General features: G+C 45.6%; 1 protein-coding gene and 1 long non-coding RNA gene across 2 annotated transcripts; one reads left to right on the forward strand and one right to left on the reverse strand.

Annotated features, from left to right (window-relative positions):
• Positions 1-308: 308 nt before the first annotated feature.
• Positions 309-3,575, reverse strand: LOC140578234 (uncharacterized). The gene is made up of 3 exons (XR_011982332.1): positions 3,339-3,575; positions 1,151-1,405; positions 309-515 (listed from the first exon to the last, which is right to left on the reverse strand). It is a non-coding gene; the product is annotated as an uncharacterized lncRNA (long non-coding RNA).
• Positions 3,576-5,438: 1,863 nt separating this feature from the next.
• On the forward strand, positions 5,439-13,878 carry LOC111851809 (cerebellin-1). Its single transcript, XM_023827054.2, has 3 exons — positions 5,439-6,157; positions 6,865-6,984; positions 12,736-13,878. The coding sequence occupies exons 1-3, from the start codon at positions 5,858-5,860 to the stop codon at positions 12,931-12,933; spliced, it is 618 nt and encodes a 205-aa protein (XP_023682822.1). The 5' UTR covers positions 5,439-5,857; the 3' UTR covers positions 12,934-13,878.
• The last annotated feature ends 4,285 nt before the right edge of the window (positions 13,879-18,163 follow it).

Below are 18,163 nucleotides of genomic sequence, written 5' to 3' on the forward strand. Positions count from 1 at the left end.
GCGCTGGGAGCCGGTCTGGAAGCGGCGGGAGACCATCTGCCTGCCAGCTGCCCTTCGGTTCCTCCTGCATGCGTTTTAATATCAAGGAGAACTTGTCTGCCACATTCTCCACTATTTCTGCCTCTCTGCAAGTTACCAGGTAGCGTTTAAGAGCTCCAAATGTTTCCCCTTCGCAGTTCTCACTTCATCATTCCCTTTCTCACCTTCCTCTCTCTCCATCTCTCTCTCCGTCTCTCACACACTCCCACCATCCCTCGGGCTCCGCTCCCTCTGTCTTCTCCGCCCGTGTCCGGCGTCTGTCCCTTTGAAATCGCCCTTTCTTAGAACACACTACCCTCACACACCTGCACCCTCCAGGCCGCTGATAGGTGCGGAGGCCAGGCAAACGGGCGACGACGCGATGACAGGATATCTTGCACCTCCCGTCTCCTGCCAAGCCAACGAGATTTTCCTCCCTTCTCCTTGTGCTACTCCGCAAAGATTTAATCTGCGGTTGTCTGGGCAGCTCTCTGCTCCTGTAACCAAATGAAAAACCATTATTGTGTGAGCTACGTGAAGTCAGGGAGGCGGGGTCAACCACCAGACCATCAGAGTAGTACACTGGGTGGGGGGGGGTGGGATTGGTGGTCTCTACCTATTTGTGCATCCGTCTTGTTTACACAGTGATTAACTGTGGTTTCTTGCCCATCTAGCATGTAGTTAAAGCAGATGTTTCCTGGTACATTCAGCTTCTAATACAGCCTGAAGTCATAATATCAACTATTCCCAGTAATATAGATTCCACGCACTCAATTTCTGATCAGACTTGCAGGAGATATTAATTTTTAATCATTTGGCGCGGGTAACACTCGAGTGACAGCTGTGAGCCTCCAAGCATGTTTATCCATGAGAAATCCACATATGTTTGGCGAGAGTTCGGCACCTCTGCTCTTCACACATGGGGTACGAAATAATCTGCATTTAACTCCGCAAATTGGAAATCATTTACGGTTTCCCCATGAGATACGGTGCATCTGACTCCTCCCTCCGCCATCTCCTGTTTCCAATGGTCTTAGCTCCTTTTCTCAGGTCAGACGTGGGGGGGGGGGAGGTAGCAGATAAACATCAGCTGTTATTTTTAAATGATCAGCGTCATCTGCACACCCCCTACCTTAATGGAAGCTGACGAAGGAGATCTCTATTTTAAGTAGGAGCTTCCCCCGTTGTTCTGCGTATATAAAAAGCTTCTGGCTCCTTCTCTTTCCGAACCGTCCCGTTGAGTTGTTTGTACCAGAACTGGCCCCGTCTGTGTGCTACACCTGTTAGCGGTTGTTCTTGGGCTTGTGGCCGGGAGCCGGAATCCTGAGGCCTTGTGAGGTGCCAAGGGCCTTACGTCTCCTGGTGCATCAGCAGACTCCCCGAAAGCCTGCGGAGAGAGACCATACTGTGATGATAATGTCATGATAAGGCGCGTCCTCCTTCTGACGGACTGGTAAGGCGAGCACTCAGACTCGGCGATAGAGATGGCGGAAATATCTGTTCTTGTGAGTGCTTGATTATTCCGGATGACACTGGATGGGACACAAGCCTTTTGTCTTCAGGGTAGTAGGAGCTTCAACCTGAGGCGGGCTGGCTGGTCCTGCTGCTTCTTCCTGAATTATACACAGTGCAGATCTCATCCGAAGCACTTTGGAAGGCCAGTTCCTAGCAAAGAGCCACCGATTCAGCCAGGAACCCAGCACCACCCACACTGCCTACAAAAGGAGGGCAACCATATGAACTGAATGGTCCTCTGCCCACAATACCAGTTGAAGCCCATGTGGCAAACTTCCCCACCAGAGCCTCCTATCTGATACAAACTGAAACTGCCCCCCCAGTATTTGACCACGCGCGGTGCCTAATGGGCTGATCAGGGGGGGCTAGGCACCGGTTCCACGGCCCACAGTGAGGTCAAGGACCCTCTGTCCCTAACTGCAGATCTCACATATATGCGAAACATTCATGAGGAATAAGGTAGGGCGGCCATATTGTACAAACTTGCGACATGCTACTTTTATATCTCTCATTTTTATGTTTACAGTCCCATTAAGAATGGAGTCATAACACAAAAAAAGTTTGGTACAGTACTTAAATTTTTTTTTGAAATGTAATAGTTTGTATTGTTTGTTAGCCAAACTATGTTGTCGTGGCGTGTATTTCATGAAAAAAGCTTGTTAGAATTTGCTAACTGCTGCAGTGCATGATGGGTATGATATTTGATATTTGGAGGCTACTTAAGTTTCATCATCTGCAAATGCTACAGCTGATGTAGGCAGGCCCTAGGTGTGAATTTGGAGGGGGGGGGCATGGTCCAGTTTTGCCCCAATTCCCAGTGTACAACTGTTCTGCCACTGGGGCTGACTGGCCCTGTCTGGCCATTTGAGACATAACGTCGCTGTGGACATCTTACAATAACATTACTGTTGATTCAGGGGAGACTGATAAATGGGAGGGGCCCTGGCACTATGTGAGCCTCGAACAGCCCCCCCCCCCAACACAGGCCCACACATACAGACATCCTATCCTAATCGAATCACTTTAAATGGATGAACACTATTAACCAAATCAAACAGCAATATGTCATCTCCCATTATATCATATTATGAAGCTGCCTCCTGACAAGCAACCAAGAGTTTTTTTAACGATTTTTTTAATGTGATAATATAATTTACAAAATTATTTTTTTAAAGCACTTTACATAACTGATTTGATTAGTACAGTGAATAGTTGAACTGGGGACCCGCTGATTACGTTAATTGACAAAAAATCCGGAGATCAATAATGAAAAGGCTTTAATTAAAGTGCGATTTAGCAACATCGCCCTTGGAAAGTGATTTGTATTTAATAACTTTGTTTCCCCTTCCATCGCCATGAATATATGGTCAAACAAATTATTCTCAGAGTCTTTGCACTCAATACTACATTTGCAAAAGTCACAAGGAATACGAATTATCTGGAGAACAAGCTGGTAAAGGGATTTTTTCGTGGCTGATAAATGAGTTAAGCGCCAGTTCCACGCTTATTGTTTGTGTGAGAGAAAAGGGAGAAAGGAGGACATAAGGTTTTCTGTTACTGAATGGGAAACACTCGGTGCGCCGTTAAAAAAGATTTGAAATTACAGGCTTTCAAGGCTTTGTTTCACTTCATAATGGACATTCCATTCCCCCAGCGTATATAAACACACACACACACACATATACACATACATACAGACGCACAAGTTGTGTTATGGCCCTCTTCAAAAATTCAATTTTCTCTATAATTTTACCTTATAATTAATACAAGCCGTTTTCACGCAGGTTAAAAAAGAGAAGACACACCGGCTTGTTTCCCAGTCGCGTTTGCAGAGGTACTGAACCGGCAGCCCGGTGCGTCTCTCCGCCGTTCGTCCCCCTCCGCCGCGTATCCCGACCCGAAGCTCACGGCTCAGTGCTTCTCCTCCGGAAGCCGCCGTGATCACTGTGTCACATAGCTACAGACCGGCCGTTTTTATAAGCTCTTCATCGGAGACACCGGGCTGTGCGAGCATAGCAGACCTCACGCAGATGTATGATGCAATGCGAGCTGTTAGAAGCTGGAGTGTAACAGGCCGGCTCTCCGGGGAGGCTGTACACACGCCATCTACACCTGATGCTGCCTGGTAAAACGGGGCTTTGCTTTTCCTGGAGGCCTGTGAAGTTCGAGTGGCCTTATGCACATAAAGCATGAGTCATGATGGTAAAAAAACAACGTTAATTACAAGTTCTAGCGATTTGGGGAGTTACAGATACCAGGATATAAAAGTCAAGTGATAAAACTCAAATCCAGTGTTGGCTACGTCTTACATGAAAAATCATATCATATACATGAAGCTCACAATTATTGCTTTTTGCTATAATTATTGTTATTTATATATTTATTGCTATTATTAGTATAACATCCGGCTACTGATCTGTGCAATTCGTCATTCAACCTCAATCAAGGAAATCTCTAATAAGATTATCGGGGCCAGCCTAGTTTGAAAGGGCGGATTTACATCACATGATGGTTGTGATATTTTCGAAATAAATCGTCTGCCGCATTTTCTTCCGTCACTTTTAAAAGACAAAGCTGCCAGACAAACGCCTAAATAACAGGTTGTCTTTCCCGGCGTGCGCTGTCCGCAGCGTGAGCCGCTGTAATCGATGCCGTCTTCCCGGCTCTCTGTGGGGAACCGCCGGTTACGTGTGGTATGAAGGCTGGTTTACCGAGCAAGGCTGTATCTCAGGGAAACCACTCAAATACAATCATCATTCTAAACATTGGTCAGCTCGTATTTATGCAATGTTTAATTTGCAACCTTAAACCCGTTGTTTTCCTACAGCCCGGTATACCTCACCAACACCCTAAAACGGTAGCGTATTTTTTCCTAAATGTGGTGCAGAATTGAAGCTGACTCTTAGTGGGGATAGCTTTTGTGTGAGGTACACAGGCCTTCATCAGGCAACTTTGCATTTAAGGCAGGAGTAAAGCCAACTGACTGAATCTGCGGGTAAAGAAAACCACATGTACAAGTTCTGAACCCAGCAGATTTCGACTTACGCACAATCAGAATCACTTTTCAACGTAAGAAGAGTTGTTATTCCATTTCTCTATTGGCTACGTGGTGGTGTGTGTATATAGGTGTATGTATAGCCTAATAGGCCCTATTATATAATATTGTTTGTGGTGTTTGTATTGTGCATAATTTGACAGAAATAGTTACACCCTTTTGAATTGTCTCTTGTGTCTGTTCTGTCACTCTTTGTCTGCCTTGTATATTTATTGCTGCGGAAAAGATAAATCATGAAAGGTGTCGATTTTTGAAAATAGTGGAGAAAAAAAATGTTTTTATAGGCCTGTCATTATGCAGCTTCAGTACACGGTTCGTAATGTTTATTTTATCGACATAGCTGTGAAAATAGACTTTCAATCTAAATCATACCCAATGGAAATTAATGTTCTTAATGAACCTTCAACATAGTCAGGTGTTTTCTGCATTACTGTCTATTAAATTCCTCTCGCTTCAACATCCTTTCTTTAGAGGTTTTAACTTTCTGTCGTGTTTTAATCGCCTTCGATCGTCAGAGGTCTCATCCAAAAACAGTTGATCCAGTTATACCCCGAACTTTTCCCGGTACTTCTCATTTATCCTTATCCTTTCTTCTCGGGGTACTGAAGCCTCCGTACCTGCGGCGTTATGCCAGAGGAGTGGAGGAAAGCGGGCGCCGTCCGTCGCGCTGCATCCCCGAATCGGCATCAAACTGGCTTAGCGGCCGGCCGGTTTCCACCTGCGCGGAGCCCTGTATAAAGCGGATCGCCGTGTCACATGGCGGAGGGCGGGCTGCGCGGCGATTGGAAACCAGCAGATGCGCTAATCTTTGATTGGGAATGCGGAGGGAGGGGTCTGCCGAACCCCGGGTGGGAGGGAGCGAGCGAAGCAGCATCGCGTGTCCGAGACTTTGTGTTTCTCTCCTAATATCGCACATATCAATAATTCAGCGTGCGAGCGGACGGACCCCCGCGCTATGCATTCAGCCGCGTTTCGGCTTCACAAGGGCCGCGTTCCGCGCTGCACGGGTTATTCCATTAGTGAGTCAGACGCGCAAAAACTGGGAATGAGAGACTTTAGGAACCTCTCCAAATTTTTTTAAAAAATAAACGAGGAAACGTCAGGAAAGAAACGCTCCGCGTCTCCGCATAACACTGGAAAGATACTTACGGAGAATTCTGTTTTGGAAAAGAGAATTGAAAGTGATTTCGAAGAAACTGGAATTGTGTGTTAACGATAAGGAGTGGCCAATCTCCCATCTTTATTGAAACAACAAATAAAGAAATCTGTATGTATTTGCTCAGGATGCTGCATTCAGGTGCAACTACATTTCCAGTTATGTTTGCCTTGCTTGTAAGTGCGCTGTGGCTGGCAGGACTCGCCGGTGCTCAGAATGAGACGGAGCCCATTGTGCTGGAGGGGAAATGCCTGGTCGTTTGCGACTCCAACCCAACTTCGGACCCGACGGGAACGGCGCTCGGGATATCGGTGCGATCTGGTAACGCCAAAGTGGCTTTTTCCGCCGTAAGAAGCACAAACCACGAGCCGTCGGAGATGAGCAATCGGACGATGGTCATCTACTTTGATCAGGTAAGTGTTTAGGACGGCTGAAGTGGCTGAAAGTCGGTGGGTCAGGACATTAAAACACAGAGTGGGAAGGAGAGGAGTGAGGGTTGGGGAAACGAAGCTGTGCGAAGGAAGGCAAGTGGGTACCAGGTGAATGAAGGAGAGCGATGGGGATGACAGGGCGGGTGTGAGAGCCTATTGGACACGAACCTGTCTGTTCCCCTGTCGGTTACAGCAGCGTGGATCGCGATTTAATATGGAATACAGAAGTTAATTTTGTATTCTCGTCAAGGGGCTCGCCTAAGATTAATTTTCCTGGGCGCCGTTGCATAATTTATAACTATTTGTGGTGCCTCGGTGATTACAGTTAACAGAATTCCCTTGCTGTGTTGGTTATTTTTAACACCGCCGGAAATTTTGTCGGTTTTGCTTAGTTGCAGAAAAAGTATAATGTTTGCTAGTATAAATATGAAATTTGGTTCTGTGAAATATAAATTCGTTTGCATGACAAAACATTTATAATGCGGAATCAAAATCCCCCCTTTATTTTGATCTGTAAGCTCAAGTAAGTATTTCAAAACAAACATATTTGTCTATGTTTGTATATTTGTATCTAATTGTTAAGTTTTCTGGAAAATTCCGCGTTTTTGCAGTTCATCGCAATTATATAAAAATATTGTGTAAATTTTACTTATTTATATGTTTGTTCTCTTTAAATGTTTTTTTTCTAGGTGCTAGTGAACGTGGGGAAAAATTTCGACACAGAGAGAAGTAATTTCATTGCTCCCCGCAAAGGGATTTACAGTTTCAATTTCCACGTAGTGAAAGTGTACAATCGTCAAACGATCCAGGTCAGTCTCTCAGTTGCACTCTTTTAATCGTGAAATTTACCACCACTCGCCTTGTTAATTGTTCTGTTTCACATATGTGTCTCACATGTTATTCTACAATACATCGTTATTCGCCGTTGGTTTACAAAATGGTAAGTTGCCTATATGAATACACTGGTGAAATCCAAAAATATGTGTTGATCTGTTGCGAAGTTCTTACTATCAATCATTAAAAATACCACGGCCCCCCCTGAGAAAATGGTGGCTGCTGATGAGATGCGGCAACTAGGCAGTAATTAATTAATATGCATACACGGAAAATTAAAGAGACACGGCTCGCCGTGGAAACGCCGGCCGGACCGCCGCGATCACCGCACGGTAACCGGCGTGGCGTGTTTCCCAACTCGCCGAAAGTGTGGGAGTGCCGCCATACATAACCTACATCCTAACGCCGACGAGCTTTCCCATACGACGATTGGAATGACGGCGTTCCTTCATGCGCAAAATTAGCACATATCTTTGATCAAGCACGACGCATAAACGGCAGTGCAGCCTTAAAAGCTGCCCTATATTAATTAGAGTATATATTTCGCTAATTAAACCGTAGCATGTTGTATTTTCCCCCAAAGGTATGGGATTACATTCAATTATTAATTTCTCAGACTTTATTAATTAGAAACAAGGACGGGGAGTTTTGAGAGCGAGACAGAACCAACACAGATATAAGCAGGCAAACCGGCAGGTAGGAGCAGTTTCCTATTCACCACAGAAGCACCATTGCGCCACCTGAAACCAATGCAAGGTTCACATCCAGCACTGCAACTCGCTGTGTGGCCACCACTGGTGTGTGAAAATTTGCAGTGCTCCTCCTTTTTCGACTTCTGAGACACTGCTTTCTGTTGGGTGACAGGTGCATGCCTGTGTGTGTACTATAATAATAATTATTATTTTGATTAGCTGACACTGTTATCTAAATTGCAGTGTATAAAGACAGGGCTGTCCTTCACACTGGGAGCCTAATGCTCCTGATCTCTTTGCTTAATCACTATGTCACTTGCAACCCTTCTTCATCCACCCCCGCCCTACACCGCCCCACCCAAACCGAACCCAAACTGCCAGGGTAGATTGGGGTGTGGGAGGGCGCTGTCCCCTGCTGAAGGTGTTTAGGGGGGAGGAACTTCAGTTTTTAGTAACTGCCCCCTCACCCCCCCCCCCCTCCCCCCCCAAGAATGAGATGGCAGTGTTGAAAAATCTTTTTAGAGGATATTTTGCAGAATTGTAAAGTTAAATCCAGTACTGTGGCTGACAGTGCCTTAAGTGAACACAATGAACCGCAAACTGCTTTTTAACTACTGTATGTTTTAACCATGCGCCTTGTTTTTCCCCAAAGTCCGTCGTTCGGTGTAGGCTGTCCCTCTCAAGGGATTGAATGAATTCTGGGATCACGGTTTTCTCCGTTTGACCAGGCCGTCCATTTTTCAAACATGTGAAACTGAAGCTATCGAATCTCTCATCTCCTTCATGTTGCAGTTAGCATTCAGCTGCGTTTTACCGTCATGGCAGCTGTCATAATACTTGTCTGCCTCTCGTCCTCAATGATGACCATTTTATTTCTTTAGATAAAGAATGTTCTTTAAAGATGGGGAAAGGTGTTTTGTTATGATGCATGAGGTCGATCTACCGCAAATGTTTAAAAAGCAAACAGCAAAGCACAACGCAGCATTTTGTTTCTTAAATTCATTTATCGGTCCCACTAGGGAGATCCGTAATGTGTACAGTTATGATTTTAATGCACCCAGGAATACCACTGGTTTTGTCAGGTGGGTTTGTTATGGGGGGGGGCACTTCTCTCATATGAGATAACACTGGGGGTTGGGACCCTGGGTCTGGGCCTGCCAAGGTACGAATGAAATAGGCCGTGTAATAACTTGGATTGTGTCTGTTTATAGCAGAATGACATCATTTCTAAGACATAACTAATAACTATTTCTTCTATACTTCCACTTACGTAGTTTAGTAATTACATTGGAGTATTATTTTTAACAAGATTTGTTATTGTTATTTTATTATCTCTTAAATTCATTTAACACACAGTTGTGGCGGTTTACCTTGGGATCATTTTAGCTTAGTTGTGTCATCCATCCATCCATCCATCCATCCATACATCCATCCATCCATCCTCTAACCCACGTTAGATGTACTGGGATGCGGGTCAGTTGCACCAATTAATTTAATCAGATGAGTTATATGTTATATGTAAAATATGTCTGTATATTAAAATACTACGCTTAAAATGTAATTAACAATTACACAATTCATTAATAAAATAATACTTTTATTAACATATACAATGTTTAAAAATCAAATGAGCATCAAATGAAACGTATCAATGAAATGTAATGGAAATAATAATAATACTGAAGGGTTCACATACTCATACAGTATTAACACAGTACTCATTCAGTACTCATATCGTACCTATATGACGTGTGGCTGGCTGCCTGATGCAATGGATGCAGTGTTCCTGCCCACACACACACACACACACACACACACACACATTTCTGGTACTTTACCCCACTCTCCAGTGGATGTTCACTGTCAAGTCCCAGTCCCATGTTTACCATCTTCTGCTTTATCATAATTCCCAGAAATTTCCGAGGGGATCACTGCGTGTCGTGGGTGAGCTCCAGTGTCACCCCACCAGATTGTTTCTCCCATGCTGCGGTCGAAATCAGAAAACAGCAGATAAGCCCTTTGTCCCAGGAAACCGTTTAATAAGTGCCTGGACTCCTGGAATCAACTTGCTCGTATATCTGTTTTGAATACCATATATTTTCTGTATCATTGGAGGTTCAGACTTTTCTGTTGAGGATTTTTCTATTGAGTAATATTTGTGAGTTTTCGTTTTATTATATTACACTAAAAATAAATGTAACATTTTTTATGTGCCTCTCGAAGCAGTTTTATTATTAGTACTGTGGTACAAAGCACATTTCAGTATAATCGATGGCCTGATTACATCGTTAACAATAGATCGGAAGCCTGTATTTGGTTGTTAGGCTCTTTATTGATGTAACCTTATGGAAAAATATGTTGGTTGACATGCTAACAAGCTGGAGCTTAATGTCACACCAGGCAGAGTGTTTATCATGTGCTGCTTTGTTCCCAGCTTTGCTTGCACAGAAGGAGTTGACCCAAAACTGCTGGGACGAAATACATCATTGTGTTTTTTAAACTTTCAAACACTGGCACCAACTAATTGGCGAATTCTGGGATTATCCGGTGATTAGCTGTGGTGCCATTAGTCGCAAACTGATTTAACTCACATCCAATGAGTGAATTTCTTGAGTCTTGTCGGGTTGAGCCAGGCAGTGATTGGCAGCCCTTGGAAATCCCCCCCCCCCCCCCGCCCCCCAGGGGATTTGAAAGCTTCATTCCCCCACATCACCAGCTTTCACTGTGCTCCACTCTGTTGCTTCTATAGACACTTGTAGGTTGCGCAGTTCTCCCACAATGCACTGCAAATCCTTGGCCACATCTGAGGTCTTGTGTATGAAATGGACAGATGCTACTCCACATGACTAAATAGGAACTGCAGTAGAAATCAGATCACAAAACAGACCACCCCCCCCCCACACCCCCTGTACTTGCAGCAAGAATATCTTTTTCCTGTTGAGTGTTGCAGCAACACCAAAGAGCTATGAAGACATCGGGATGGGAAACAGTGTCTTGAAAGGGCAATTGGTTTCCAATTACAGTTAAGAACAGCATTAACCGTGGGTGGAAACCCACTTACAAGATTTATATCCCGAAAAGGCTCTTTCTGCATTTCTTAATGGGCTTAATTGGGTGCTTATGCATTAATGAAGCAAGTTCAAAGGAGAGGCGTCTATACGCCCGTGCCTCCACGATGTTTTCACGCCGCTGTAATTGCAGTCAGCGGGAGCAGCTAAATAATCGTCATTCACAGACGGGGGTTGCCAAGGTTAGCGGGGCTGAGGGAGGATTGGGGGGGGCTTATTTTCAGGTCATTTACAGTCACGGAAACCACCCCCCCGCAATAGAAACTACGGACAGCCTCCCAGTTGTCTCATACAGACTCAGTTTGGGTTTCGCTAACTGAAATTTCTGACTCTGAAAGAACAAACTTGGGTTTATTCTATGTGGGTCATGCTGAAATAAGAGCGGACCCCTAGATTTCCTGCTGGATAGTACTGCCGTGCGGCGTTGTGGGCTCGGGGATTCATTTCTGAACATTTCCCTGGCTGTGTGGGATGCAACACCAGCGAATCACAGTTGAAAAGCAAAACAAACAAATTGATTCTCAGAAAAGAAGCAAACAAAGGACAACAAAGGGAATTTTTGTCTGCAGGGAGGACTTACGCACTCTGCGTCTGTGCGTGAGCGCATCTGAGACTCGATGTTTCTTTTGGGCCCCTCCCCCCTCAGCCTCTCCCGGGGTGAAATTAATGAATCTTCATCCTGCTCCAGACCCCTGTGCTTCTCCTCATCCTCTTCACTGGTGCTCCCAGTGGAACACGGAGCTGAGGCGTTCTTCATGGAGACGATTGCTGCCATGTTGAAAATGGAAAGAGGGGAAGGTTTTTTCTTCCTTGCCACGTGATACTGAAAGCAGTTCTCCCTCCATGGTGCCAAATTGGGCTGGGTGGGGGGAGAGAAATTCCCCCTGATGGATTTCTCAAATAAGTTGGGCCCCCATCTCCCGGGACTGCTGTTTGTGCCGAGCGTCAGTTTCACAATACTGTCTCATTGCGCAAACACAACAAATTGAAGTGCGTATCTATAAAATGACATCCTTCTCTCTCTCCCTCCCTTTCTCTCTCTCCTCTCTCTCTCTCTCTCTCTCTCTCTCTCTCGCTCCCAGCTTGATTTGGACTGGCAGAGTTATCTAGCCTCACAAAATAGCATGCTGATGTCTCAGTTCTGACATCTGTCATGTTGGTTCAGTCCTGCGCAGTACTATGTGCCGTTATAATTTATTTAAATATATTTATATATTAAATAAGCCAAAAGCTGGATGAAATCCTGCAGGGGGGCATGTTTAATAGGACTGGAGGTGTGTGTGTGTGTGTGTGTGTGTGTGTGCGTTTATTTGTGTGTGTGGATTAGGTTTATATTACATTGTGGGACCCAAATGCCAACTGATTTTGCCGTTGTGAGCACCATTCATCAGGTCCCCACAGCGATCTGTCACTGCAAGATGGTTAAGGTTAGGGCTGGGTAGGGCTTAAGGTCATAATGTTGGGATTAGAGTTTTCCCCACAGAAATAAATGGAGAGTCCCCACAAAGATATAATTACAAACCCGTGTGTGTGTGTCTGTGTGTGTGCGTGCGCGCGCGCATGATTGTATTGCAGACTTACACACTGTGTCTGTGCATGTGTGTGTAGCACAGGTGTAGACAGGGGCGAGCCACAAAGGCACTGGTTCCAGCTGAAAGCTGATTGGTCCTTGGAATGCCCCCTCCCTCGTCACTCACTGATTCAAAGCATATCATTGGCTAATGGTGAGGTTGGCCCGTCTGCATGAATTATGTCCCTGCTTATGTCCCTACAGTAATGACTACTGTAGGTGTGTTATATAAGAATTGCCTCTAAACCCTACCTTGGAAACGTCATCCAAGTTGGAATTGTGTGTGGAGTATTGCGTGTAATGGAGTATTAACGGAGAAGTAATGTATTAGTACTGCATGTGTGCGCAGAGCATGAATATGTTGTCAGTTCTCACCGCCGTGCGTGTGCCCCGCAGGTGAGCCTCATGCACAACGGCTGGCCGGTGATCTCCGCCTTCGCCGGGGACCAGGACGTGACCCGAGAGGCGGCCAGCAACGGTGTCCTGATCGCCATGGAGAAGGGCGACCGAGCATACCTCAAGCTGGAGCGGGGAAACCTCATGGGGGGCTGGAAGTACTCCACGTTTTCGGGGTTCCTGGTCTTTCCCATGTAGAGGACGATAATGGACTGAAGAACCTGGGGGACTGTGGAGGGAGGAGAGGGAGAGGGAGGGAGGAGAGAAGAGGAGAGAAACAGAAAATGGGGGATGAGAGCAGTTTGCAGACACATTCACTCACCCCGCTGCCTGACTACAGCTCCAGACAGCCAAAACTTTTTGTACCTTTAAAGCATTAGATTGAAAAGGGTAAATAAACAAAAAAGGCCAGCCCCCCCCCCCCCCCACCCCCCATTTCCCTGCACTTGCATCCGCACATCTGCTTCCAGGAATGTATCCCTGCTCTTATCCGCAGCGTCAAACCCTCGCAGCTGACATGATCCTGTGCTGCAGGTCGCTCACTCATCCTGACACGCTGGCATTTCCGCGTCCAATCCCGCAGCCTCTGCATCGACATGCGCTTCTGACCAGTCATTCTCAGAATCGTTTCGCTTCACCTCTAAATGTTACCCAAAAGCAGCCCCCGCATCCCTCCCCGCCTCCCTGTCTGAGATCACACCCACTGACCCGGCGGTCCGCCGTACTTTCCGTGATGATCCCGCCTCGTCGCGTGCGGAAGCGGCTGAAATGAGGGACTCTCGCTCTACGCAGGATATGTATCATCCTGATGTTTCTATATGATATCCTATATGACTAAGCAGACATGGTTGAATATCTGTATTTCAGTATTTCAATGTTAATACGTAGTGATTGTGTGTGGACTATGAGGCTGCCATTACCTACTGATGCTTCTTCTTTTTGTTTTGGTCAAATGTGGCTCAACTAAAAACAATGCGAGAAAAGCTATAAAACTATAAATTTTATTATTAACTGTAAGATATATGTGAATATTTAGAAGAACGAAATCCCATTTATTTACGACCTCTTTCATTTATTTTGCTTTTTTAAAATTTGCTTTAATTCAATAAAACTGAAATAGTACTTTTAGTTTTCAGAACTAGACCCCGAGTCTCCCTTTCGCAGTCATTTTGGTACAGGCCAAGGCCCCCGCAGGATCGGGGTGGTGCGGCCCTGCGGGGGCCACGCTCAGCAGGCTGAGTCTCCCTCGGCGATGAAATGCGGCCCAGCTGATCTCTCTCCAGGGCGGAGCTGGAGAGCCTGTCTGGTGATCGGGGGTCTCCTACATCTCTTATTGCTGCTCTGAAGAATTTAATTAGCTCCTGAGGGGAAAATTAACACTGGCATAATAAGCAAAGTCCTCTGTTTATATTAAGATCATGTGCTGCTTATTTCCTCCGCATTCTCCTCTTCGCCAGGCCTGCCTTTCTGGGGCCCTCCCTCTTCTGCTATAGCAGTAAGTGTTTAATTCCACGAGAGACTGTTTGTTCTATATTTCTTTTAATTCTAATGATTACAGAGGATTACTCATCTGCTGTATTTATCTGGCGACTTGTTTGTTTACGCTCCTCAGTGCATGTTGATGCCTCGTTGCTCACACGGGTCAGTCCCAGGTCTGCATCTAAGTGAGATTTGACTAGAGGAAGTGACGTGTTGTGTTAGATTACCTACTGTGGCGACCTCAGACGGGTGGGGGGGGGGGGGGTCATTGGGGTGGGAGGCAGGGGGGGGGGGCGTGTTTTCCTCGAGTTGGTGGGCCCAACAAGGATTGAGCGATAGTTTGGAGTTGAGGGGGAGGGGCACTGTCTTTGTTCACCCATTAAACCACAGCATGGGGACTGGGAGGAGGAGGAGGGGCGGGCGAACAGAGGGTCTGTGTCTCTCTTATTAAAGTGCTTGTCTACAACTGAGAGGTGGGAGGAGAACAAGCAGGACGGCCCCCTGTCATTAAGATGGGTGGTGCCAGCATATGGGATGGGGGGGCAGGACAAGAGAGGCTGGACTAACACAGAGATGGTGTTTGTGTCGCCAGTCGGCCGTGACGGATTAGCAAGTCCCTCAGGGTCAATATCACTCAGATGATCAGCACTACACAGCAAGTGTGACACAGGGAACCCCGAGACGTTTGGGGAACATCCTTGTGTGTTCGTGTGCTGCTGCTCACGTGTTCGTATATGTAAATGAAGTGAGATACACGTAACATAGGGAGGCGTTCATCCACATGGTAACACATCAGAGCTGGAGGGCGGGGGGGGGGGGGGGGCTGACAGACACAGAGGGAGCCCCAAATAAATCGCCGAGTCGAACGTTAGAAGAGGACATGCAGAGGACTGAAGCCCCACGCAGAATGAGGCCCCCTGCTGGCAGGGGCTAGACACAGCGGACAATCGGAGGAGACAGGTGAGGAGAATCCGAGACATGCGCCGATCTGACGCACGGAGCTGCCCCAGCTGGCGGCAGCGGCGATCACGGCGCTGGTGTGCAATCCCGCCCGACCCCCCCAGCCGATCGATGCGTCTCAATTATCCCGCTGCCCCGCGCTTGTACATCTCGGTCGCGGCGCGAGCAAAGACGGCTCAATCAAACCCGTGCGAACATCAAATATCCAATTAACGCGGCTCGGCCGAATCCATACGAGCGCTGGTTTTAAAGTGATTTGTTTCCTTGTACAAACAGCTATTTTAAAGTCTTTATTAATTATCAATAATTAATTGACCGCTATCTTCCGCTTTTGTTTTAAGGGTAATAACTTCCTGAATTGATATGATCAAGCACCAATCGGGGTAAGGTCTTTTCTGATTAGAGGATTTGTGAAGAGTATGTGCCGAATGAGTGCGAGAGAACAAAGTTGTGCTTTACAAGAAACGCTGCTTGAACTGTGCAGTGACAGAAATCGACTCCGGTTGCAGTTTTAGGGCGGGGGGTCCGCAATGTGAGCGCGAGGGTTGTGCCGGACTGTCTGGGCAGGGGCGCGCTCTCCCATGCTGAGACCCTCTCATTAGTATCTGTGCACCAGCCCATCCGTCTGGGCGCGTGACAGTAATGGGAGCCGAGAGGCCGGTCAGGCGTGAACGGAGCAGAAGGCGGTGGTGAGTCGCGGGGGGGCGACGGGGGTTATAAAGGCAGCATATGCTCCTGTGTTCCTTTAACCACTCCACTGCTGGCATGCTGGAGGAGCATCTCAGATCTGGGCGCTATCAGCAGCGTCCTCGGTACCTTCCAGATCCCCAAGATGTGCATTCACGTGACTCCTTGCTAAGAAGGCCATGGACTAAGGACATCTTGTGGTTCCAGGATTAAAAGATACTGAAACCAAGCTTTTCTGATTACACTTAAAAACAAAATACTTCTTAATAAATGTAACATAATTGAGCCAGTAAACACTGTGTATGTGTATTTACTGTGTGTAGGCCTCCACACGCACAAATTTAGAAAACGTATACAAAGTAGCCTGCAAGTTTTTTTTTTTTTACATAATGTTTTACAATTAATCGTTATATCACTATGGCTGGAACATCCGCCTCTCTACGTTAGGATTTTGGAGCCATCATCTTTATTTAATTAGATACTTAATTCACAACAGACTTTTATTTAACATATCAAATAGCCCGTGCCAGTATGGTCAACGTGGGGTCAGCGACGCTGGGACTGTGTTTAAATAGCACGTCTGCAGAGGTGTACGCTCGTGTGATGCAGGTGCAGGCGTCGGGCACCGGTCCACTGTTTAGACCGACGTGAATCGTTCGATTAATCTCATCCGCACCGGTTTGGCTTGGACGGACCCCAGGTAGGAAGGAGCCGGCGGGAGACCGGCAACCTCTGCAGTACCCACGAAAAACTGCCATATGGCATCTCTCCTGGAAATGCACATCTTTTAAAAAATGATTGATTGCTACGTGTTAGATAAATGGTCTAAATGCATAGCAGCAAAGCAGTAGGTCTTTCTCGTGTCACTTTGCTCACGCTTCCGTCTACCAGACTGCAAAAAAAATGTAGATTTACTTTTATTAATCTACAGTTAGCTTTGATACGTATCTGTATATGGTCGCTTAGAAAAAGAAATTGTCTATTATCTTTAAAGAAAAATTGTTGTGTGGCTGCGATTCCGATGAAATAAATTGCAGGGCTATCTCACAGCAATGTTTTCCACTTCCGTTACATGAAGATTAATCGGCAGGGTTGTATTTGACTAAACACGATCCCAACCCGACAATTCAAGCACAAAGCAAAAGAAGAAACCAATCATTTCGCTTCGAATAAGAGTGAACTGAGCCCGTAACTATCGTTTTATTAGCCTAAATATATAAATTAATTTCAGTTGCTGATGATAAACATGACGTGAAAAAGAAATGCAGCTCTTATTGAAGATTGAAGATTAAGATGCTGTTTAAACGAGACAATTAAGGCTACTATAATTCAGGCAGTGATTGGAGAGACTGGTCACTTAATGCTGAGATCTATTCAACCAGTTTGTGTTAAACTGAGCCAGGTTATCTTCAGCAATCACATCTGGGAAATCACATCTGCTGATCAAAGATTACGCTACTGACGCGCCATTTTATTGCGCAGCCAGCTCGCAAAATTGTATTAAGTTGTTAAACAAGCAAACGCGAGGAAATGAGAGAGAATGGCCTAATTTCACAACTCGCCTGAAGACATCCTCAAGGGCGTATGAATTAGATTCAAACGCAATAAGTTACAGAACCGATATGTAAATATTCTATGCGTAAAACTGAATAAAGTATATGAAATTGTTTCATCTTGGAGAAATGAAATATTCAGAATTTGTGAGAGCCGAGGACTCGTGCCGGACTATTGCATTAAGAGTACTCCACAGACGGAAAAAAACATATTCTTGATGCATATAGGACACAACTCCCCCAAAAATGAATCATTGGAGCAGTACACTGTAATCCACAAAGTAAAAATCAAATAAGTTAGTTTTGTTTAAGTTCGAGCCAATTTGAAACCGCTCAAAGTGTCAAAGGTCGTCCGCTTTCCAGTTAATGAATCCATTGTGATTATAATCATGGGTATTTTCTGTGTAGTTTCATTATTTATTACACAGGCCTACAACAAACCTGATCGAAATATAGCCTACATTACGGTTTTTGCTCAAACTTGTAAGCTTACTGATTTCCCTCCCTATAGCCTATATTTGTGATATTCATATAGGATGTGAAACGTTTTTAGTCAGACTATACTAGCCATTCTAACAGTCTTGAGAGAATACCTCGAAATTACTGGTCCCTAAATGTAATATATAAGCCTGTTTCTATGATATTTAATTGTTCTGCTCAGTGTCCGAACTTTGCATGTGAATAGTCATAACGGGTGTAGAATAAGCTCCTTGGTGCCGTGAAGCAGATAGCAATTTGACTGTGATCCA

The sequence above is a fragment of the Paramormyrops kingsleyae genome, chromosome 13, assembly GCF_048594095.1.
Source record: "Paramormyrops kingsleyae isolate MSU_618 chromosome 13, PKINGS_0.4, whole genome shotgun sequence".
In the NCBI taxonomy this organism is placed as follows: Eukaryota; Metazoa; Chordata; class Actinopteri; order Osteoglossiformes; family Mormyridae; genus Paramormyrops; species Paramormyrops kingsleyae.

Excerpts from the sequence above, each read along its gene's own strand:
- LOC111851809 (XM_023827054.2), top strand. The coding sequence starts at position 5,858 with ATGTATTTGCTCAGGATGCTGCATTCAGGTGCAACTACATTTCCAGTT. Across the intron at positions 6,158-6,864 it reads TGGTCATCTACTTTGATCAG|GTGCTAGTGAACGTGGGGAA; the intron begins GTAAGTGTTTAG and ends TTTTTTTTCTAG. Across the intron at positions 6,985-12,735 it reads ACAATCGTCAAACGATCCAG|GTGAGCCTCATGCACAACGG; the intron begins GTCAGTCTCTCA and ends TGTGCCCCGCAG.